This window comes from Pseudorca crassidens, chromosome 2, assembly GCF_039906515.1.
Source record: "Pseudorca crassidens isolate mPseCra1 chromosome 2, mPseCra1.hap1, whole genome shotgun sequence".
Classification (NCBI taxonomy): Eukaryota; Metazoa; Chordata; class Mammalia; order Artiodactyla; family Delphinidae; genus Pseudorca; species Pseudorca crassidens.
In genome coordinates, this window is record NC_090297.1 from 180,679,506 (window position 1) to 180,701,160 (window position 21,655).

General features: G+C 38.2%; 1 protein-coding gene across 7 annotated transcripts in view; it reads left to right on the forward strand.

Annotated features, from left to right (window-relative positions):
• Positions 1–21,655, forward strand: part of CRB1 (crumbs cell polarity complex component 1) — a 267,978-nt gene that overhangs the window by 106,829 nt on the left and 139,494 nt on the right. For all 7 annotated transcript variants that reach the window (XM_067729819.1, XM_067729821.1, XM_067729815.1 and 4 more), the window contains one exon: positions 14,620–15,201. In XM_067729819.1, coding sequence (XP_067585920.1) covers positions 14,620–15,201 — 582 coding nt within the window. The remainder of the gene's footprint in view (positions 1–14,619; positions 15,202–21,655) is intronic.

Sequence of the window (21,655 nt, forward strand, 5' to 3'; positions counted from 1 at the left end):
TGGCTAGCTAGGGCTGAGGTGCACTATCAGTGTAAAATGCACATAGGATTTCAAAGACTTAGTATGAAAAAAGATGTAAATATCTCATTAATTTTTAACTCTACATATTAGAATGATACTGTTTTAGTTATATTTGGTTAAATAAAATATATTATTTAAAAAAAATTAATTAATTAATTAATTAATTTTTGACTCTGTTGGGTCTTCGTTGCTGCTCAGAGCGGGGGCTACACTTTGTTTCAGTGCTAGGGCTTCTTCTTGTAGTGGCTTCTCTTGTTGCGGAGCATGGGCTCTAGGTGTGCGGGCTTCAGTAGTTGTGGTACACGAGTTCAGTAGTTGTGGCACGTGGGCTCAGTAGTTGTGGTGCATGGGCTTAGTTGCTCCGTGGCATGTAGGATCTTCCCAAACCAGGGATCAAACCCTTGTCCCCTGCATTGGCAGGTGGATTCTTAACCACTGCACCACCAGGGAAGTCCCTAAAATACATATTATTAAAGTTAATTTACCTGCTTACTTTTACTTCTTAATTTAATTGTAATTTTTTTTAGCATCTTTATTGGAGTGTAATTGCTTTACAGTGTTGTGTTAGTTACTGCTGTATAACAAAGTGAATCAGCTATATGCATACGTATATCCCCATTTCCCCTCCCTCTTACCTCCCTCCCACCCTCCTTATCTCACCCCTCTAGGTGGTCACAAAGCACGGAGCTGATCTCCCATGCAGCTGCTTCCCACTAGCTGTTTTACATTTAGTAGTGTATATATGTCAATGCTACTCTCTCACTTCGTCCTAGCTTACCCTTCCCCCTCCCCATGTCCTTAAGTCCATTCTCTACGTCTGTGTCTTTAAATTATACTTTTCACTAGAAGACTTAACATTACATATGTGGCTCACATTGTACCTCTGTTAGACAAGGTAGAGATGCTTGCTATTTAAATTGCAGTCTCTGGACCCTCAACATCAGCACCCCTGGGGGATTATTAGACATGCTGACTTTCGGGCCTCACCCTGAAAGAACTGGTGAGTCAGAATATTGGCAGTGTTCATGAGATCCTCGTGGTTCATATGAATGGGGAAGTGTGAGAAGTGCTTATCTACATACTTCTTAGGTGCTTCCTTTTAATGATTCTATATTCATGTTTTGGATTTTTTCAAATAAATGTTTTAAAGTCTTTTTGGCATCCTAATCTACCACATATTAGCTGCATAACTTTGGGGAATTTATTTAACATCCCTGAATCTCAGTTCCTTACTTATAAACTGGCTGTAATCCCTCCAACCTCTATAAGAACTAAATGTGACATTTATCCCCAGAAACCAATAAATTGGAGGCATTTTTGTAATATCAATAATAAAATTGAAACAGATTATTCTAATTTTTTCATTCTTATATCGTCCATACTATTTTGGTGTACAGTGGAACAAGCTAAAATTTGAAGGGCTGTTTTCACTTATTTTACCAATTTTCTTTATTTTTTTTCTTTAGCCTTAGTTACGTATAATTACTTAAAAATCTGATAAAAATCTAATGGAAGATATTTAAACTTTCAGGTGCCTTTTTAGAACAAAAGTGCCATGTAGCTAAATTATTCTTCATGATGGTTTTATAATTAATATTGAAATTATGTCTGTTGATCATTGATTGGTTAAATAAATGTGGCTTTATGGAGTGAGAAAAAAAAAACTTTTATTTTTCTCCTCATTTAGAACATTTTTAGCTTTACTGTGGGAATTTCAATTCGCTAGAGGCAAAGGAGCTAGTAAAATGTAAGTATTCCGTTAAATAAAAGGGGTTATTTAAAAGCCTGTCCTTATTAAAGTGTACATGGATTATAATAAGGTCAGTGTTTCTAGGCCTGATTAGCTTTAAATGAATTTAATGTCAAAGGAACATATTAGACCCTCATTAAAACTTTCAGTGATTGACATTTAGTAAAAATGACCTTCACAGTTTGCATTATTTAGTCATGTTCTAAGGATGACACAGGGCAGGGCACCTTCTCTGGGGTTAGTGTGTGTGTGATTGCAGCCACAGGCAGGATGTACTTGGTCCATCACCCTGACCCTATTGACAGAGACCTGATCCCATCCAGACCTGTGATCAGGCATATTCTGTGTAGATGAGGACCCCGAGGCTTCTTTTCTCATCGGGAGGATTTGAGAGCAAAAGAAAGCTTTGGAGAAGCAGGCCCCTGATTTCATCTGTGACAATGTTAATGATCAGAAATTGTACATAAAAGCACCTAGCAAGATGGCAACCATACGTAGGGGATTTAAAATACCTCTGTGGAAAAATTTCTTGGTGAGTCTATGGACACTCTATAGAGGAGGTGAGATGCAGATGACACCAGTGAGCTTTGGCACAATCTTCTCAACTGGAGCAGCAAAATGGTGCTTCAGAGTTTGCTTGTGAGTTAACTGTGCTAAATTTGCAGTTGGCCATGCTGGGCTCCTACATGGACCCTGAGGACAGATTCTCAAGAATGTGTGATGACAGTAAATTTATACTTCCCAGAACTCAAAAACTAATAACTCTTTCCAATATCATATAGTCTCATTTTCCTTGGATTCATTCTTTTATTAAACATGCATTTATTTACCAAGCACCCACTATGTCAAGGTACTGTGCTTGTCAGTAGAAGGGGACCAAGGCAACTATGCTTTGGACTCTGCATTGAAAGGAAAGACAAATAATACTGATAAATCATTACTTATTATACATTTTTATAAAGAACTTTATGTATGTTATCCTTTTTATCCCTCATGATAATAACAATAATAACTATAATACAAATTGGCTGACAACGCTCTCTCTGTTACAAGCACTGCTGGGAATTTTATTTACGTTAAATAATTTAATCTCCACAATAAAATTATGGGGTAGGCATCACTTTTATAGAAATGAGAACAAGGCACAGAGGTGTTAATTATCTTAATAAAACTCATGGCCTCTGTAAGTGGCAGAGTCAGGATATAAACCCAGGCTCCAGAGTCCATGCTCTGAAGCACTGTGCATATGGCTACATAGTATCTCCCTTAGAAACGAGGAAACAAGCTCCATGACACTGATTCTGCTAAGACCACAGGTATGGGTAACAGCAGAGCTAAAATTTAAACCTCTGTCTGTCTTACCACAAAATTATACTCATGCCGTTACATTAAATTGGCCTCAATTTAGAATTTAAAACCATGTCTATAGAAATAGCTATGTATGAGAGAGTGAATGCCTAGTTTTTTAGAGGCCACAGGAATGCAGAGGAAAGGAATGGTCTTAAAGGGCCCATCTACTTCTTTAACTGTCCCGTGAGAGCCTATCATTCTGTGCATTAAAGTAAGTGATTTACCCGATGATTTGCTCTGCTTGATTTTATCAAAAGAGGTGAGAATAGGAACTTCACAGCGAGGCTTAAATGATAATTCAGGTTTTCTTGCTCATTCATCCATTATTCAACAAATTTCTATTGATTACCTACCATGTGCAAGCTATTTGACTACTTCCCGAATAAAGATTGGCCCCTCCTGCCACATTCATCCTCCCCCGGCCGGTCCCGACCCTGGAGTTATATTTCAGTCTCTGCAGAATGCTAGGCTCAAGAAAATTCAACCAGACACTATATTAGGTTGACATTCTTCAATCTGGAAATTTCTCCTCTATCTCCAGTAGCATTGTTTAAAACTTCTATTTCATTCTAAAGGCAACTCATCATGGATGATTTGAAACCTGAACATCCCAAATATTTGCTGTTTGAAATCCAAACTATGATTGAAATTGTTAGGTGGTTCACCAAAATGACAAGGGCCATCCGATTTACCAAATTTCTGAAGGAAGAGACAATAAATCTTGAATAAAAATCTTTTTCTTTGACAGCTGAATTAAATCCTCTTTATTAAGTCAATGGCTATTCCAATTATAGAAATCAATAGTGGCTTTTGAGATGTGGTTTAATGAAATATAGAAATCTATATTAACTTCTAAAATATCAAGGATGTAAACATAATATGATACTCAAATAATGATACTCAAAATATAGTGAGATGGTAAGATACTCTTGGGTGAGAGCAGATTTTTTCCTACGTCTAAACTGCATTTACCTCGGTTTGATCCTCAGCAACTCCAGGTACTTTACGGGAAAAGTGTCTGGTCTGTTGAATGAGCCCATCGGTAGGCTCTCCGTGTAAGCGTATACTTGGGTCTGTGTTTTGTTTCCTAAAATAAAATTCCTGCAGTGACAATGTGTTAGTAAATGGCACTTTTTATGTGATTATTGTTATTGCTATATTTTGTATTAATCTAGTAACTTCTCTATTAGGAACCCCAAACGATCTCTAAGCATCTTATAACAATAAGACCTAACATTTATTGAGCGTTTACCATATGTCTGCCAAGCGTTTAAATCTAGTGACTTAATCATCACAAAACCCCTAAGAAGTGGGATCTACTGTTCTCTCCTTCCTTGAGGCTGCGCGTGGCAGAGCCAGGACTGATAGGGCGTGTTTCACTTCACAGACTTTGCTCCTCCGGCACTCTTCCTCTCTGGCAAGTCTCCAATGGTTGGCCAGTCCAGACGTTGCCAAAAATGTTGGTAATAAAAAGAAAGTTGATAAAATTTTCAGATTCTTGACTGATGATTATTAAATGAGAGAATTACCTATTTCATAGATAAGTACATTAAAACCATCAAGGACAAAGGAATGAGTAGTCTTCATAGATAGTAATCTCGGAGATACTAAAATGCTTTTCCCTGAAATCACCTTGCAGTGTTTCATTGCTCTGAATAAATATATTCTACCTTATAACTAAGCTAAATTACCAAAATGGCCATTTTCCAAGTAAATCAAATTATTAGAAAATACCCACACACACATAAATAAATACTAAAATTTGAGTGCTCATCTTCTTTAAAACTGGTCAAGTTACGTTTTACTTCTCAGCAAATATATATATATATATTTGTATATGTATTTGTATGTAATGTATATATAATGTATAAATATTTTATTTTGTCCTGAACAGAGAGTTCAAATTGCTCTTCAACCTCTAAGGGCTCCCTGCAGGCATCTCCAGAAAGTGTGGGAGGCTGAGTGACTGGACTGCAAGGTCTCCTCCCCTTCTTCAGCCTGAGCTGGTCCACATTCCAATTTTGTGTGTTGGGATTACTCATGGCATTTTCCTTGGAGGAGTTCTGCTGTAATTAAGAAAAACGAAAAAGCCTGAAACCCATTATTCTAGAACTTCTTATAATATCCAGTAGATGGCAGACTTTACTACAAGAAAATAGTTTGGCATACTGTATAAATTGGTCTGAGAATATCAGTTACACTTCACACCCAGTAAAGTTTTTACCCTGTGTCTAAGGCTCATATGAAAGCTGGAAACAAAATTCTCTTCCTATAAGGTTTTTGTGTGTATGTCCATTTAAGTCTTGTTCTTTAGGTATTATCATTATGAGAATTATTTTGTTGTTCACTGAACGTACACACAGTGTACATGGTATAATGTAATAGTATATATGATAGATTGTTTTTCAACTTAGGTGCACAAAACTGAAATAATCATAACTCTTACTTCATGACACTGCCATCATTGGTCTGTGCATATTCTGCTTTTATTTCCTTAGTTGGCTATTTAATTAGTTGTTTTTAATAAGGCAGTAAATTGCAGTTCCTTTTTATATTTGAAAAATATTATTTTCTTTTTGATAGGCAATTGTCTTTGCTTGTTTAGTAGCTGAAGCATCAGTTAACAATGCCTAGGTCACAGACCGCATTTCTAAGAGGGCCTGTTAGCATCTCACCTAGGGACACACCCATAAACCCAGACAGCAAATGGTGCCAATAACAACATCACCCCCAGAGAAGACCAAGTAAAAGGATGTGCTTGGTGGATCATCTTGTCCAGTACCAGCACTGAAAACATAATTCGAAGTGCACACGTAAGCAAAGCGATGGGTGTGTGTGCATGTGTGTGTGTGTGACTATATTATAAATCTACCTATTTTGCTTTGAAGGATATTTTTTATTACATTTATTCAGTAATACTTTAAAAGTTACTGAGAGTTATAAGGAAACAATAGTACAGTTCTTACCACCCCCATGCCTGCTTCTCATTCCCAGCCTGCACTCCCCAGAGGCAACTACTTGAAACTCTTCCTGCTCTTCCTTATATATTTTTAAATAATAGGCTAGGCTTTACTTTTCACTTTTAGCTACTGACATAATCTCTTGGAATTCTACTATGATAAAAGTGGATTGAACCTTCCTGCAGGTCTCAACACACACACACACACACACACACAGAGTCACTCCCCCAGCTCTACTTGATATCATTACATTATTACCATTATTGTTATTATAAAGAATTCTCTTCAGTTACATGGTATATTATGACTTCATTTCCTTTCTTGTACAACATTCAATTTTCCTAGAATTAATACTGGTAAGAGGTTTTTTTCAATTGTTTTGTTTAATTTTCTAACATGTGGTACTCTGTGCATTTTTCTTCCTGGAATTCTTCCTGGAGCTCCACTTTTTCTGCTCTCAGGGCTGGTTAATCTCTAAGCCAGCAGCACATCTGCCATCTGGGAGCGATTTTCAGTAACATTTTTTGCTCCTTTCCTTTGTTAGATCGCTTGTACCCTAGATTCCATTCTCTTTCTTGGCTTACACCCTCATTTCCATGGCCCATATATCTTCAAGAAGCTCCCTGAAAAGTGAAAATTTGAATCCCTGAAAATGTTTCTCTTATCCCTTCGAATGTGATTGATAGTTTAGCTGGGCGTAGAATTCTAATTTAGAAGTTATTTCCTTTCAAGATTTTTAAGGCATTGTCCTAACGTCCTCTAGTTTCCAGTGTTTCTGTTGATCAATCAAATGCTATTCCGATTTCTGATACTTTGTGAATGAACTGTTTCCTGTCCCACCTCAGGGAAATGATGTGCCTTGCTGTGGATTTATTTTTTATTCATTTTCTAGGGCACGTCATAGAAACTTTAAATCTGTAAACTTACTTGTTTTTAATGATAGGAACATTCTTTATGTTCTGTCATAACTTCAAGTTTCTTCCCCCTTCTCTCCTTGTCCCCCTCACCTCCTCCCCATTTTCTTTGGTGTCTCATTCGAAAGTCCTCCTTGACTGATCTTCTAGTTCCCTGTTTTTTCTACCTCCTATTTCCAATCTCTTGGTAATTCTTTTGTGGGGGTGAGGTGGGGGAGATTTTTCTCAGCATTAACTTTCAATCACTCAACTGAATTTTTAAATTTCTGCTACTTGTATTTTTAATCTCAAAGATCTCTTGTTTTCTAGAAGTTTATCTTTATAACCCTTCTACTCATTTCATTGCTGCTATATCTTTTCTTGACTCTTTAAAAATAATAATTCTCAAACTTACATAAGTTTTGGTCCTCTCCCTACACTGTCTTTGCCTCTTCCAAGTTACTTTTTTTTTTTTTTTTAAATGTGTGTTTTGGTCTTTGTGTTTGATCTTAGTTAGAGGTTTTCCTCAAATGTCTGGAAATCTCATACAATCTGTTCATATATAATAAGGAAGTACTATTGTTTCTTAAGTTGATTAGTGAATACAAAAATGTTCATTTATCATTATTTTTTAGAGTATAATTTAAAGTATAATTAAAGGATAACTATGCCCTATATGCTTATGTACATTTCATATATAGCTCTTATTAAAGAGCTATTTGAAACCTCTTTCTTTATGTTCTAGGATCTGCCAGCTTATTAGGATTTATTCTAGAGTGATCAGGCTGGGTCATTTCAATGGATGACATCCCATATCAGTATCTGAAAGTATTTTCACTCAGGCTGGCCAAGAGAAATAACTCTGTTTCCTGCTTGGAGTATAAACCTGGTTTCTAGCATTTTTAGAAATGAATTGGAAATGAGCTTGCGGAGTGCCTCACAATTCTGTATAGACATCCACTTAATTCCGTCTTCAGCCCGGACCCAGCCACTCCTGCATCACCAGTGTCTCTGAATCTGCCTTCATGGGAGAAACGGACTTGCAGTTTCCTAGTGTGAGAGATAGAATATGAGCATCTAACTGCTTTCAATGAGTTTTCCAAACAACCTTCCTTTTTTCAGCCCCACTTCCACGATCATTTCAGAAGTACCTGGAACGCCTAATTCCTGAACCTGTCTGGGGTTCTGTGGCATAAACTGGCCTGGTTCTGGGATTCTCCCACTGCTGGCATGGTGTCTGCTCTTTCTGGCTTCCTAAGACTAGTACTACTCGCCCACTTCCAGTGTGTATGTGTATGTGTATTTATGGCTGTCTACCTCCTCAACCTCTGTCCTGGCTCTTGTAAGTTTATGATGACTTATTTCTTTCTGTATTATTTTAGGATTTGGGGGGAGGTCTGATTTATTGAGGTATAATTTACATACAATAAAATTCACCACTTTTAAGTGGCACATGCATACGATCAGTGACTACCAGCACAATCACCATACAGAATGTTTCCATGAAAATTCCTTTATGCCCCTTTGCATTAAGTCCCTTCAACCACTTCCATTCCCTGGTGACCACTGAACTGCTTGCAGTGTTATAATTGTGCCTTCTCTGGAATGTCATAAAAATGGAATAATACAGCAGGTCTGGCTTTTTCATTTAGCATAATACTTCAGAGATTCCTTCATGTTATTCTGTGGATCCGTAATTTGTTTCTTTATATTCCTCTGTAGTAGTCCAACATATGATATATTAAAATTTATTTACCAGTTGATGAACATTTGGGTTTTTTCCAGTGTTGGACATTATGAATAAGGTTGTTAAGAATTTTGCAAGCAATTTTTTGTATGGGTATTATGTTTTCATTTCTCTTGGGGGAAATACCTAGGTGTAGGATTGCTGGGTTACACGGTAAATGTATGTTTAAATTTATAAGACACTTCAAAACTCTTTTCCAAAGTGGCTACACCATTTTGAATTTCCCCCAGCAATGTATGTAACTGATACAGCAATAATAATAATGATAAAAGTAGTCTTTTAAGGTATGATGTATTATTAAGGACAAAAAATGATATTTTATGAATATACTGGGGTCAAACCAGCAAGATGATGTAACCATTCGGAATTTCTATGAACATAAGAACATTGCTTCAGAATATAAAAGTGAAAATTGTCAGAACTAAAAAGAGAAATAGAAAATTTATAATCACTATGGGAGATTATAATGCATCAATCTCAACAGAGAGAAAAAGTAGAAAAAAATGAGTACTGCTATAGAAGCTCTAAATAACACAATTAACAAACCTGATCTAATTGATTCTTATAGATTTTCCATGGGGCAAAGAAGAACTCACAATGGAAATTAGAAAACATTTTGAATATAATGAAAAGAAATTTTAAGAAACACAGTAAAGCTGCATTTTTAGAGAAAATAATTTTAGTCTTAACTTAATAAATTAGAAAAAATCTGAAAAAGTAAACAGCAAGTTAAATCCAAAGAAAGAAAAACTAAGAAAATAAGGCAAAAGCGGAAATGTATAGGGCAGAAAAGATAGTATAAACAAACTCTACAAAGTCGAAGTCCATTATTTGAAAGACTAATACAGTTATTAATACATAGACAAGAAAGATCCGTTATAATAAAGAGGGCATGAAGGAGAGTTCCATTTTCTCCACATTCCCAGCACTTGGTATTGTCAATCTTTGTTATTTAGCCGTTCAAATGGGTGTGTAGTCATACTGTTTTAAATTTCTGTTTCCCCAATGATGTTGAGCATTTTTCATTGTGCTTATTTGCCATTCCTTTAGGTCTTTCATGGGGTTTGGAAGGCAGCAGAAGTAACAGTTATGTGAATATCACCATGGTTAAGTAGGAAACTCTATTCAAATTATCCTAACTTCTAAAATAATGCAGTAAAAAGAAATGGACTTTGGAATCAGACACACGAGAGGTTCAAATCCCACCTCTCTATGACACTGTGCAAATGACTTATTCCTTATGAAACTTAAAATGTTTTCTGTTTTATCTGTAAAATGTTTTACACAAATGTTGTTAGAAATTCATTCTTTAAATTGCACTGTAAGGGCCTTGGATATAAATGCTAATTTCTTTGCTGTGTGTTTTTCCACACAAATGCTTCAATTCATGGCTTAAATGAAGATACTTGATTTTTGAAGGAAGGAAAAAACCATCACCATTACCACTAACAAACTGAAGCAAAACAGAACAAAATCAAAAACATAATTTCATAATAGGCCCTTGACAGTGGGAGTTAAGAGAGCAGACTTGTAATATTTGATTGTCTTTTTTTCAGTTTGGACACAAGAACTTTAAGTACTCCCAAATGTTTGAACTATTAAATATCTCTTCATTTTTCCTCCCTATTCTCTGCCCTACACCCTCATACTTTTCATACTATTGGCAGAGAATGCCAGTACCTCTCATGTGTTTTTTCTTTCTTCTGAAAATAATACGCTTCCTTCACTTGCATTCATTTAAAAAGACATCTCAAGTACCTTTTCTTCAGTGAGGTTTTCCCTGGTACATTTGCCCTGGGCCCTGTGGTCGCACAGCACTCTTCCTTCCATGTTTCTGTGGTGACATTTCTCCCCTTTCTTCCAGTAAGTATGTACTGAGCACCTACAATGTGACAGGTAATGTTATAGACCCAGGAAATACCAGAGACAAGGTCTTCCCCTTTCCTCCATGGAGCTAAGATTGTAATGAGGAAAACAGAAAACATACATACACACAAAGAAATAAGAACATTTCATATGTATTAGAAAGCAAAACAATAAAGGTTTAGAAAAGTTCAGAGAAAGCTTTTCTCAGGAAGTGACATTGTAGCTAAGACACAAACAACCAGAAGCCAGCCATACATTTGAAGATGTGATTGGAAAACCAGCACCTGAAAAAAAAAAAAAAAAAAAAAACTATAGTAAAAGGATGAAAGGATGATTAATTGAGTTTTTCCATAGGGACTAGAAAAGGTTTGCTCTCAGATCAACCCTCCTGATAACATATAAGCATATGTTAATCTTCTGTGCTCAGGCACTGGAGGAAAACTGTCGGCTGCCAGAAAGACTCCACTCCACGGAAGATAATTGTGAAAATCTTCTCACTCTTGTGTGATGAACCAGTCAATCATTATCTTCTCCATCTTCTCATCACCCAGTTGGTGGCCAGACCACATTAAAAAGAACAACTTCTCTAAACTCAAAATGGATTAAACACCTAAATGTAAGGCCAGACACTATAAAACTCTTAGAGGAAAACATAGGCAGAACACTCTATGACATAAATCACAGCAAGATCCTTTTTGACCCACCTCCTAGAGAAATGGAAAAAAAACAAAAATAAACAAATGGGACCTAATGAAACTTAAAAGCTTTTGCACAGCAAAGGAAAACATAAACAAGACGAAAAGACAACCCTCAGAATGGGAGAAAATATTTGCAAAGGAAGCAACTGACAAAGGATTAATCTCCAAAATTTACAAGCAGCTCATGCAGCTCAATATCAAAAAAACAAACAACCCAATCCAAAATGGGCAGAAGACCTAAATAGACATTTCTCCAAAGATATACAGATTGCCAACAAACACATGAAAGAATGCTCAACATCATTAATCATTAGAGAAATGCAAATCAAAACTGCAATGAGATGTCACCTCACAGCACTCAGAATGGCCATGATCAAAAAATCTAGAAACAATAAATGCTGGAAAGGGTGTGCAGAAAAGGGAACCCTCTTGCACTGTTGGTGGGAATGTAAATTGATACAGCCACTATGGAGAACAGTATGGAGGTTCCTTATAAAACTACAAATAGAACTACCATACGACCCAGCAATCCCACTACTGGGAACATACCCTGAGAAAACCATAATTCAAAAAGAGTCATGTACTACAATGTTCATTGCCGCACTATTTACAATAGCCAGGACATGGAAGCAACCTAAGTGTCCATCAACAGGTGAATGGATAAAGAAGATGTGGCACATATATACAATGGAATATTACTCAACCATAAAAAGAAACGAACTTGAGTTATTTGTAATGAGGTGGATGGACTTAGAGTCTGTCATACAGAGTGAAGTAAGTCAGAAAGAGAAAAACAAGTACTGTATGCTAATGCATATATATGGAATCCAAAAAAAGAAAAATGGTTCTGAAGAACCTAGAGGCAGGACAGGAATAAAGATGCAGATGTAGAGAATGGACTTGAGGAGACGGGGAGGGGGAAGGGTAAGCTGGGATGAAGTGAGAGAGTGGCATGGACATATATACACTACCAAACGTAAAATAGATAGCTAGTGGGAAGCAGCCACATAGCACAGGGAGATCAGCTCTGTGCTTTGTGTCCACCTAGAGGGGTGGGATAGGGAGGGTGGGAGGGAGACGCAAGAGGGAGGAGATATGGGGACATATGTATATGTATAGCTGATTCACTTTGTTATATAGCAGAATCTAACACAAAATTGTAAAGCAATTATGCTCCAATAAAGATGTTAAAAAATAAAAAAAGAAAGACAGCAATGCTCCTACCCGTGGGCAAAGTCATGGTGGCTTACGGTACAGATAGAACCAGCCCTGTGCACTGCATGCAAGGGATCCAGCAACTGGCTCTCTTCCTTTGGAGAGTGTTGTTTCATGAAATGCAAGATTAGAGAATGATTAATGAAGAATTAACATTAATAATATTACCAATTATAAAAACTAACAATTGTAAAATCTTTGCTATGAGATAGGTATAAAGTCAAACATTTTGCATGGATTATACCATGTCATCAGCAGAAAATAAAATAAAAAACAAAAGCAAACAAACAAACAAAAAAACTAAAAATAGAACTACCATACGACCCCACAATCACACTACTGGGAATATACCCTGAGAAAACCATAATTCAAAAAGAGTCATGTACCACAGTGTTCATTGCAGCTCTATTTACAATAGCCAGGACATGGAAGCAACCTAAGTGTCCATCAACAGATGAATGGATAAAGAAGATGTGGCACATATATACAATGGAATATTACTCAGCCGTTAAAAGAAACGAACTTGAGTTATTTGTAGTGAGGTGGATGGACTTAAGAGTCTGTCATACAGAGTGAAGTCAGAAAGAGAAAAACAAGTACCGTATGCTAACGCATATATATGGAATCTAAAAAAAAAAAAATGGTTCTGAAGAACCTAGAGGCAGGACAGGAATAAAGATGCAGATGTAGAGAATGGACTTGAGGAGACGGGGAGGGGAAAGGGTAAGCTGGGACGAAGTGAGAGAGTGCATGGACATATATACACTACCAAATGTAAAACCGATAGCTAGTGGGAAGCAGCCGCATAGCACAGGGAGATCAGCTCTGTGCTTTGTGACCACCTGGAGGGGTGGGTTAGGGAGGGTGGGAGGGAGGGGATATGGGGACATATGTGTACGTATAGCTGATTCACTTTGTTATGCAGCAGAATCTAACACAAAATTGTAAAGTAATTATACTCCAATAAAGATGTTAAAAAAAAAAAACTTCTCTTTCTGCAGGAAGAGAGGGAAGAAATTTATCATTATACATATTTACCAAAGTTTACATGCTATTTTCTTCTGACAGTAGTTGATTTATGTCTCATAAGAGCAAACTATTCATTTTGTAATTTTTAAAATTATAAGCCTGTACGCTTACCCACTATTACATTAGTGAGTAATATTGTGAGACAGGAAGTAAAAATAAGAGAATGATGTATTAGATAAATCCACATGCAAAAGACAGTGTTTTGTGAGCTGATGCAATTGAGTTGCCAAATCATAAAGATTCTCTGTGATCATAATGTGTGTAGATTCAGGGAAACTTTGTACACATGCATATAGCCAGTGAATTTGGAAAAGAATCATAGAATTTTTGCTTTCTTGCAGGTTATCATTCCAATTAGAATTTTTAAAATGTATCCCTAGAACAGAGAAGCTTTCAGAAAATTGAAAGTCCATAAACTTTACAACATCTGCTTCCTTGCGGTGGGACTTAATCTGTCATCTGTTAAGATGTACACAATATTGTGTTGCTGTGAGGATTATAAATAATATCTGTGAAACACCTGACATGCTTGGTACAGAGAGTAGACCTTCCACAAATAGTTGGTATTTTCTTTTATTTTTATATTTTCACTTTTCTATGCTTTTCTTTTTAGAGCATAAATGGTGATTGTGATAAACAGTCATAAGCCAAAGTATAGTATTTATTCAAATATTAGTTTCAGTTCGTATATTCAGAGACAATTTTGTATCTCATCTCCCAGTATACCCCCAAAATTCTCCATGAGAGAATGTGAATTTCAAAATTTGGGATTTATGGGACAATTTAACAATTCACCCCATTGCTCAACAGCACTTATACCTGAGAAAGGAAAATGCAGGAGAAGCAAAGAATCTGAAACCAGCCATTTTTGTTTCTTATTAGAAGTATATGAAAAAAAAAAGACAAATCATCATTAGTGACAAAAGTCATTATTAGACAAATTTGACAAATTCATCACCAGAATGCAGTCAATTTTGTATTTCATTGAGTTTCTTTGAGATGCATGAAGAGCAGAAGGAAGGAACTTCTTTAATTTATTGTCCACCATTTATTTGTAAGCTTCATCCTGATGTTTTTTATTTCCTTGTAGATTCCTTGTGCAATAAAAATGACACCAAGTGCCTCTCAGATTCTTGCCAAAACAATTCTACATGCAAGAATTTTTCAAAAGACGGCAGTTGCCATTGTTCAGGCACAGCCATTAATTTGGACAAAGACTGTGACCATGAGGAAGACGCTTGCTTCTCCAGTCCCTGTCCAGGAAATGCCACTTGTGTGAGCGTCCCAGGAGAGAGGAGGTTTCTGTGCAGATGTCCTCCTGGGTACAGTGGGACCACCTGTGACACGGCCATTGCTCCCTGTGGCACCAACTCCTGCCAACACGGAGGCTTTTGCCATCAGGACCCTGTGCACCCTGTGTGCATCTGCCCTGCTGGATATGCCGGAAGATTCTGTGAGCTGGAGCACGATGAGTGTGCGTCCAGCCCCTGCCACAACGGTGCTGTGTGCCAGGACGGAATCAATGGCTACTCCTGCTTCTGTGTCCCAGGCTATCAAGGCAGGCACTGCGACTTGGAAGTGGACGAGTGTGTGTCAGACCCCTGCAAGAACGAGGCCACGTGCCTCAACGAGATAGGACAGTACACTTGCATCTGTCCCCACGATTACTCCGGTAAGTGTGATTCCACTCAAATCCCAGATGATGTAATTAGCATTCCCTTTAATGTGACAGAAGCAGAAGTGGCCTATTATGTCCCATCCAACTGCTTATGAAAATGGCCTTGACAGGAACTCATCAACAGATAGAAAGCTTCCTAAACTACTAAAAATCCACTGAGCTTAAGCATTTGTGTACTGTCACTGTCGTCGTTTTAAATGGAGTCCTACATTGTTTAAAACATAGATTTAGCCTAGAATTAGTGGGCTCTGCAGGACCTAGCCTTCCGGGTCAGGGCAATACAGGCTCCCCGGCAGGGCAGATGCCCTTCGTCCTAGCTAACCTAACATGTGCCCTCTCCTGCCACCGCAGCCTGGTGGGGGCAGGCCACAGGATGGACATGGGTAGATGGGTTTCTAGTGTTGGAGTGTGATAAACACACCAAGGATAGCAAGGCTGACAGAGCATGGCAGATGAGATAAGTCACGAGTTTACTCCTAAAGAAGTCGCTTCTTGTTGAATCTCTTGGAAATAGCAAGTAATAGTGCCTCATACCTATTCACAAAGTTTTTGCTGATGTTGATTTAGTAATAGAGTAACAAGCAGCTCATTCATTACAAGGCTACGTGCTGTTCATCATCCTCGCGCTCAGTCTCCATTCCTCCCCCCTCCCGCCATTCTCCTGAGTCAGCTGCCCATTTAGGTCAGTTTTTCATGCCAACAATCTTCCTTACACCGTTTTACTCTGTGGATTTTCCGTCTACTGTAAGGGGTCTTTGCTTTCTCACGTTCGTTCTAACTTCTGCTCACCACTTTCCCGGGCTTCCTAACTACTAGCTCTGTGACATCATTCTCCTGTTATGCCTCTTTTTCTCTTAGTTCATGCCACTTTTGTAGCCTCCTGGGGTATTTGGCTTCCAACTTGCCTTTTCCCAACCCTTTGACACTTACTTCTTGGTCTTGTCATTCTTTTTCCAAGTATGCTAAGCAATATAATTATTTAACAAATATTCCCCTTCAAAATTTGTACCAGAACCCTCCAGGATCATTTTGCTAATATTACAGATTCTAGAAATGTCTATTTTACAAAGTAGACATATCCCTAGTGGCTCTGATATAAAATTTGCTCCCTCTCCCTTGACCTTCACCTACAGCTAATCCTCAAATTCTGTTATTTTGACATCCAGGAGGTCTCCCAAATTGAGCTCATCCACTCTGTTGCCAGTGCCTTGCCTCATGCCGTCAGATCTCTTGTGTGAAGCACAGTACATTCTCCAGACCCTTATCTTCCCCAACTGGTTCTAAACAATGCCTCCAAAATAATCCTTCTAAAATAGACCTGGCTGTGCTGTTCCCTTCTGAAGGGCCTTGAGAGCTCCCCACTACAAAGAGACCAATTTTAATGTCTCACTAAAAACCCTCCATAATTTGTCCCTTACTTATGGGTCATATCTCCACCCACCATTCCACCAAAGCATTCTATTTCCTCAAGGCATCTTCACTCTTTATTCTAGTGGCTTCCATCCTTCTGGAAGGCCCTTCCTCGATTCACAATATCTACTCTGTGAAGTTCTTCTTTACTTTAAATCCTCAGTTCACCACCCAGCTCAAGAAGTATTTCTGACTTACTAGTAGCTATGTAGTAATTATGATTATTTATTACTTCCATAGTAGTTTGCACCTCTATTAAAGAACTCCCTGTATTCTGTCCTCTTCTTCAGATATGTGTTTTTGTCTCCTCCCACTAAAGTGTTAGTTTTGAAAGAAGTCATGTCTTATATTTGTTCTTTAATTCATCAATACTTTGGGGGTATTTATTATATTAAGTTAGTGAATTAAAAAGAGTAGTACTCAGCACAGTGAATAATGGTGGCTTAATAAACTGTTAGTGAATTGTTCTAATTAATTCTTCCTTAACTTTCTGGGCACCCTTCCTAGTAATGGAACTGATGTATAATAAATAGATATTAAACTAGATTTTACTTTCTCTTTATGCATACTTCATGACGGTAGAATGCTTGTGTCAAGTGGAAAATTATTTTGTTGAGTGCCTTTGAATTACCAATACTATGCTAAAAGTTATGGGGTGTACTAAAGGAGCTTATAAAACAGTACTTCTACATGAAAAAACCCCTTGTTCATATGCCATACTATCATGTCCATTCTCTTAATTGAGTTATAGCAATTGATTTCAATTATTAAGTTTTAAATTTTTTTTTATTGAGGTGCTGTTGATTTGTAACATTATGTTTCATACAAACAGCATTATATTTCTACTTTTGTATACACTACAGTGTGCTCACCACCAAAATCAATTTTATTAATTTTTGAATAAAAATGAGAAGTAAATTTTTGTAGGGCTGGTTTGGGATTGCTTCTGTTTATAAAGGTCACATTTAAAAACCACTATAGTTTACTAAGATAATATCTTCGGTTTCCTGCTCCTAATACAATATCCTGAATGGTGACTAAAAGGAATCGATGTGAGATCACATGTTTTAGCCATTTTAACTACAGTTTTCTGAAACAGTCTTATAATTGCAGAAACACAGCTTGAAAAATTATGTTTTACAGTCTGCGTGTTTTTACATTTACATTTTAATTTAATTGGATTGTAATGAATCTTTTAAGTGGTTTAAATTTAGGCATAAAAGATGTCAAAGGTGTGTCCCAAATGTGAAATGTAGTAAAACTCCATCATAAGGCATTTCACTGTGCAATAAATTAATGTATCCTGTGGCTGCATCATATCCCTGCTGGGCCTAATAAGAATCAATGCCTTTTCCTCACTAAAACACGCAAAGTCCACAATGAGGACACTTCCCTTGCCCAAACCCTGATATAAAAGTGTTGTTCCCTATTTAAATATGTTCTCCTTTTGTTTTCCAAGAAATCAGCTACATTTTAATATTTCAGCTTTTCAAGGGACGTATATACAACTTACCCACAAACAGCATTTCAGTGAATGACTCAGAAGGCATTAAGAACAAGGTCTATTATTAGCTGGGTAGGCTTGTTCGGAGAGAAATGTGTGGTTTAGGCTTGATCACCAGTCTCCTCCCACAGTGAGGTAGCCTGCGTCTGGGATCTCCTCCGTGGTTCTCAGGCCTGACTGCACAGGAGCAACTCCCCACGGAGCTCTGAGCCAGAGGTGCTCGTTTCTGCCTCCCGAGAACCACATTTAGCTGACGGTTCTAATGCACAGCCAGGCTGGAAGCCAGAAATTAAGTTTATGTGAACCTAATTGGAAAATTTTCTTGCACAGCCCCAACCTTTAGACCCTCAAGGAAGCTTGTTTTTTTGGCGCTGCCCTGTGGTTGCCAGTGTTCATGGCAACTCAGGCCAATTAATGAGAAACCCAAAGAAGGTCTATAGAATCAGGGAAAAAGCTGGAGCTGAAAAGGACAGAAGAAAGCTCTCGGCCCTCAGCACCGATTCGCGGAGGCTCCGGCTCGCCCCGGCCCTCCAGGCGCATCCCGGAAACTATATCGCAGGCCCGAGCTGTCGCGGGCCATGTCCAAATTTAGAGTGATCATAAAGAACCCGGCTTACAGGAAAAAGCCCGCGTTCCTCTGAGCAGCACAGCCAGAAAACGCAATAAATTTCCAAAGACAGGGAGGCAGGAGAGGAGAGAGTGGTAGCACTTGGAGAGAGGGTTCACCCTAAGGGGCTTCTCCGCTCTGCGCCCTCCTGCCGGGGGATTCACGAGCTATACAGCAGCGGGCTCCGGCTCCAGAGGCGCTCAAGGTGCTGGCGGGAATCTGCGCTGCATAAGCAAAAACTCCGTTTCAGCTGAAAGCGAACAGCGGCCAACTTTTTTTTAATGAAAAGAATATTAGCTTTGAGTATGTGACTGCTTTTAGTTCAAGGGCTTGCAATGGATCATTCTGTAATTGAAGTCTTCGTTAGAATTAGCCCGATTGACTAATGAACATTTTTCACGTTAAAATGTCTGCAGCATGAGAAAAATAGAGCTACAGGAGGGCAGGAGGAAGGCCAGTTGGATGCACGGTGAAGCAAAACAGTGTAGGAAAAGATCTTAGTTCCTCAACTGTAAAACAGATCTTTGGTATAAAAATAATCTTTAGGGGGCTTCCCTGGTGGCGCAGTGGTTGAGAGTCCGCCTGCCGATGCAAGGGACATGGGTTCGTGCCCCGGTCTGGGAAGATCCCACATGCCGCGGAGCGGCTGGGCCCGTGAGCTGTGGCCGCTGAGGCTGTGCGTCCGGAGCCTGTGCTCCGCAACGGGAGAGGCCACAACAGTGAGAGGCCCGCGTACCGCAAAAAAAAAAAAAAAAAAAAAAAATCTTTTGGGAAATAAGAAAAAACACTATATTAAATGTACTTATCGACTGTAAGATCCATCTCTATTTCAGAAACAAAAATATGTGAAGAAATTTATATTCAAGAAAATGTCTTAGTATACGGAGACAAGTTAGCACATGGAGACTAGTTAGAAAGCCATTGCAAGACCAGGTGTAAGACGTTAGGACCAGGCCTGGAAGAGGGGTATAGGCGTGTAAGGGAAGAGTAGGTGTACCATCCCTAGGAAGAAGACTCGCTGACATTTATCAAAGCCGGAATATTTCCAAACTTATTTTACCAACAAAAAACTTGAAATCCCTAATACGAAAATGAGAATGCATTAAAAGTTCAATTGCCATTTCCAGCTTAATGAATTTATAATCTCTACCAGTGGTTCTCAAACTTTAGCATGCAACAGACTCACTATTAAAGTACAGTTTCCGATTCAATAGATCTGAGGTGGGGTCCAAGAACTGCATTTATAGCAAGTTCCCAGGCGGTGCTGATGCTGCTAGTTTGGGCACCACACTTTGAGAACCACCGATGTATACAATTATATGGATTCTCATGCGGCATCCTTGATTCTTATTTCACAAACTTTATGAGACGAGGAAAAAGAGTCAACACATAGTAGTTATATGTATATTTTAATATATTTTATTTTATATACTTATATATTTATTTTATATATACAGTGTATACATATGTATATATACTATTTATTACTGGAAACAGTTCCAGATAAATGATATGGGTAAAAATAAATGTTTGTTGAGTTCATTCAGTCATTAATTTAGTGAACAAGCACATATGTATATATTGAGTCCCTGCAATGTGTCAGGCATTGTTTTGTTTCTGTAAATATAATAAGAAAAGTGATGAAAAAGTCCCCTTACATTCAAGAAGGAAGAGATAGACATGTATAAAATAAGTAATAGGTAGATAAAAATATGTAGTAGGGTAGGTGGCGATAAACTCAGTGGAAAAATGTAAAACAAAAAAAGAGGGAATTAGGGATTAAGCTTTAGGTAGAATGACCAGGGAAGGCCTCACTGAGAAGTTGACAGGAGAATAAAGTTCTAGGGAGGTGAGAAAGGGAGTCGGGCAAATGCCTTGTGGAATAGCACCCCTGGAAGAGGAACAGCATGTGCAAAGGCCCTGAGGCAGAGTCCATGGAATGTTGGAGAAGCAGCAATGAGATTTATGTGATTGGAGTGAAGTGGACAAGGAGGAGACATAATAGGATCAGATTACTGAGACTTATAGGTCACGGTAATGACTTTGGCTCTTCCTCTATGTGAGATGGGAAGTTGTTGGAGAGTTTTTTTTTTTTTTTTTAATGTTTGTTGAAGTATAGTTGATTTACAATGTTGTGTTAGGTTCAGATGTACAAGAAAGTGAATTGGTTTCTTTTCCATTATAGATTATTATAAGATATTGAATATAGTTTCCTGTGCTATACAATAGGTCCTTGTTGTTTATCTATTTTATACATAGTAGTGAGTATCTGTTAATCCCAAACTTGTTGAAGAGTTTTGAGCAGAAGACTGAAATGGTTTGACTCGCATTTTATTTATTTATTTATTTTTGGCTGCGTTGGGTCTTAGTTGCAGCACGTAGGATCTTCGTTGAGGCATGTGGGATCTTTCGTTGTGGTGCATGGGCTTCTCTCTAGGTGTGGTGCATGGGATTCTCTCTAGTTCTGGCACGTAGGCTCCAGGGCGTGTGGGCTCTGTAGTTGTGGTGCACGGGTTCCAGAGTGCGTGGGCCCTGTAGCTTGCGGCTCACGAGCTCTAGTTGAGGCACACAGGCTCAGTAGTTGTGGCACGTGGGCTTAGTTGCCCCATAGCATATGGTATCTTAGTTCCCCAAGATCCTAGTTCCCCGACCAGGGATCGAACCCCCGTCCTCTGCATTGTAAGGCGGCGTCTTTACCACTGGACCACCAGGGAAGTCCCTTGACTTGCATTTTAACAAAATGTCTTTGCTTATTATGTTGAGGATATGCTGAAGGGAGAGGTTAAGGTAGAATTAGGGTGCCCGATGGAGAGTAATACAATAATCCAAGTAAATGGACTATTATTTGAGAGGAAAGAGTGAAAGAGAAGTATCACAATAGCACCTTTTTTCCTTTAAAATTTAGGACAGAAATGAACACTGAAGGA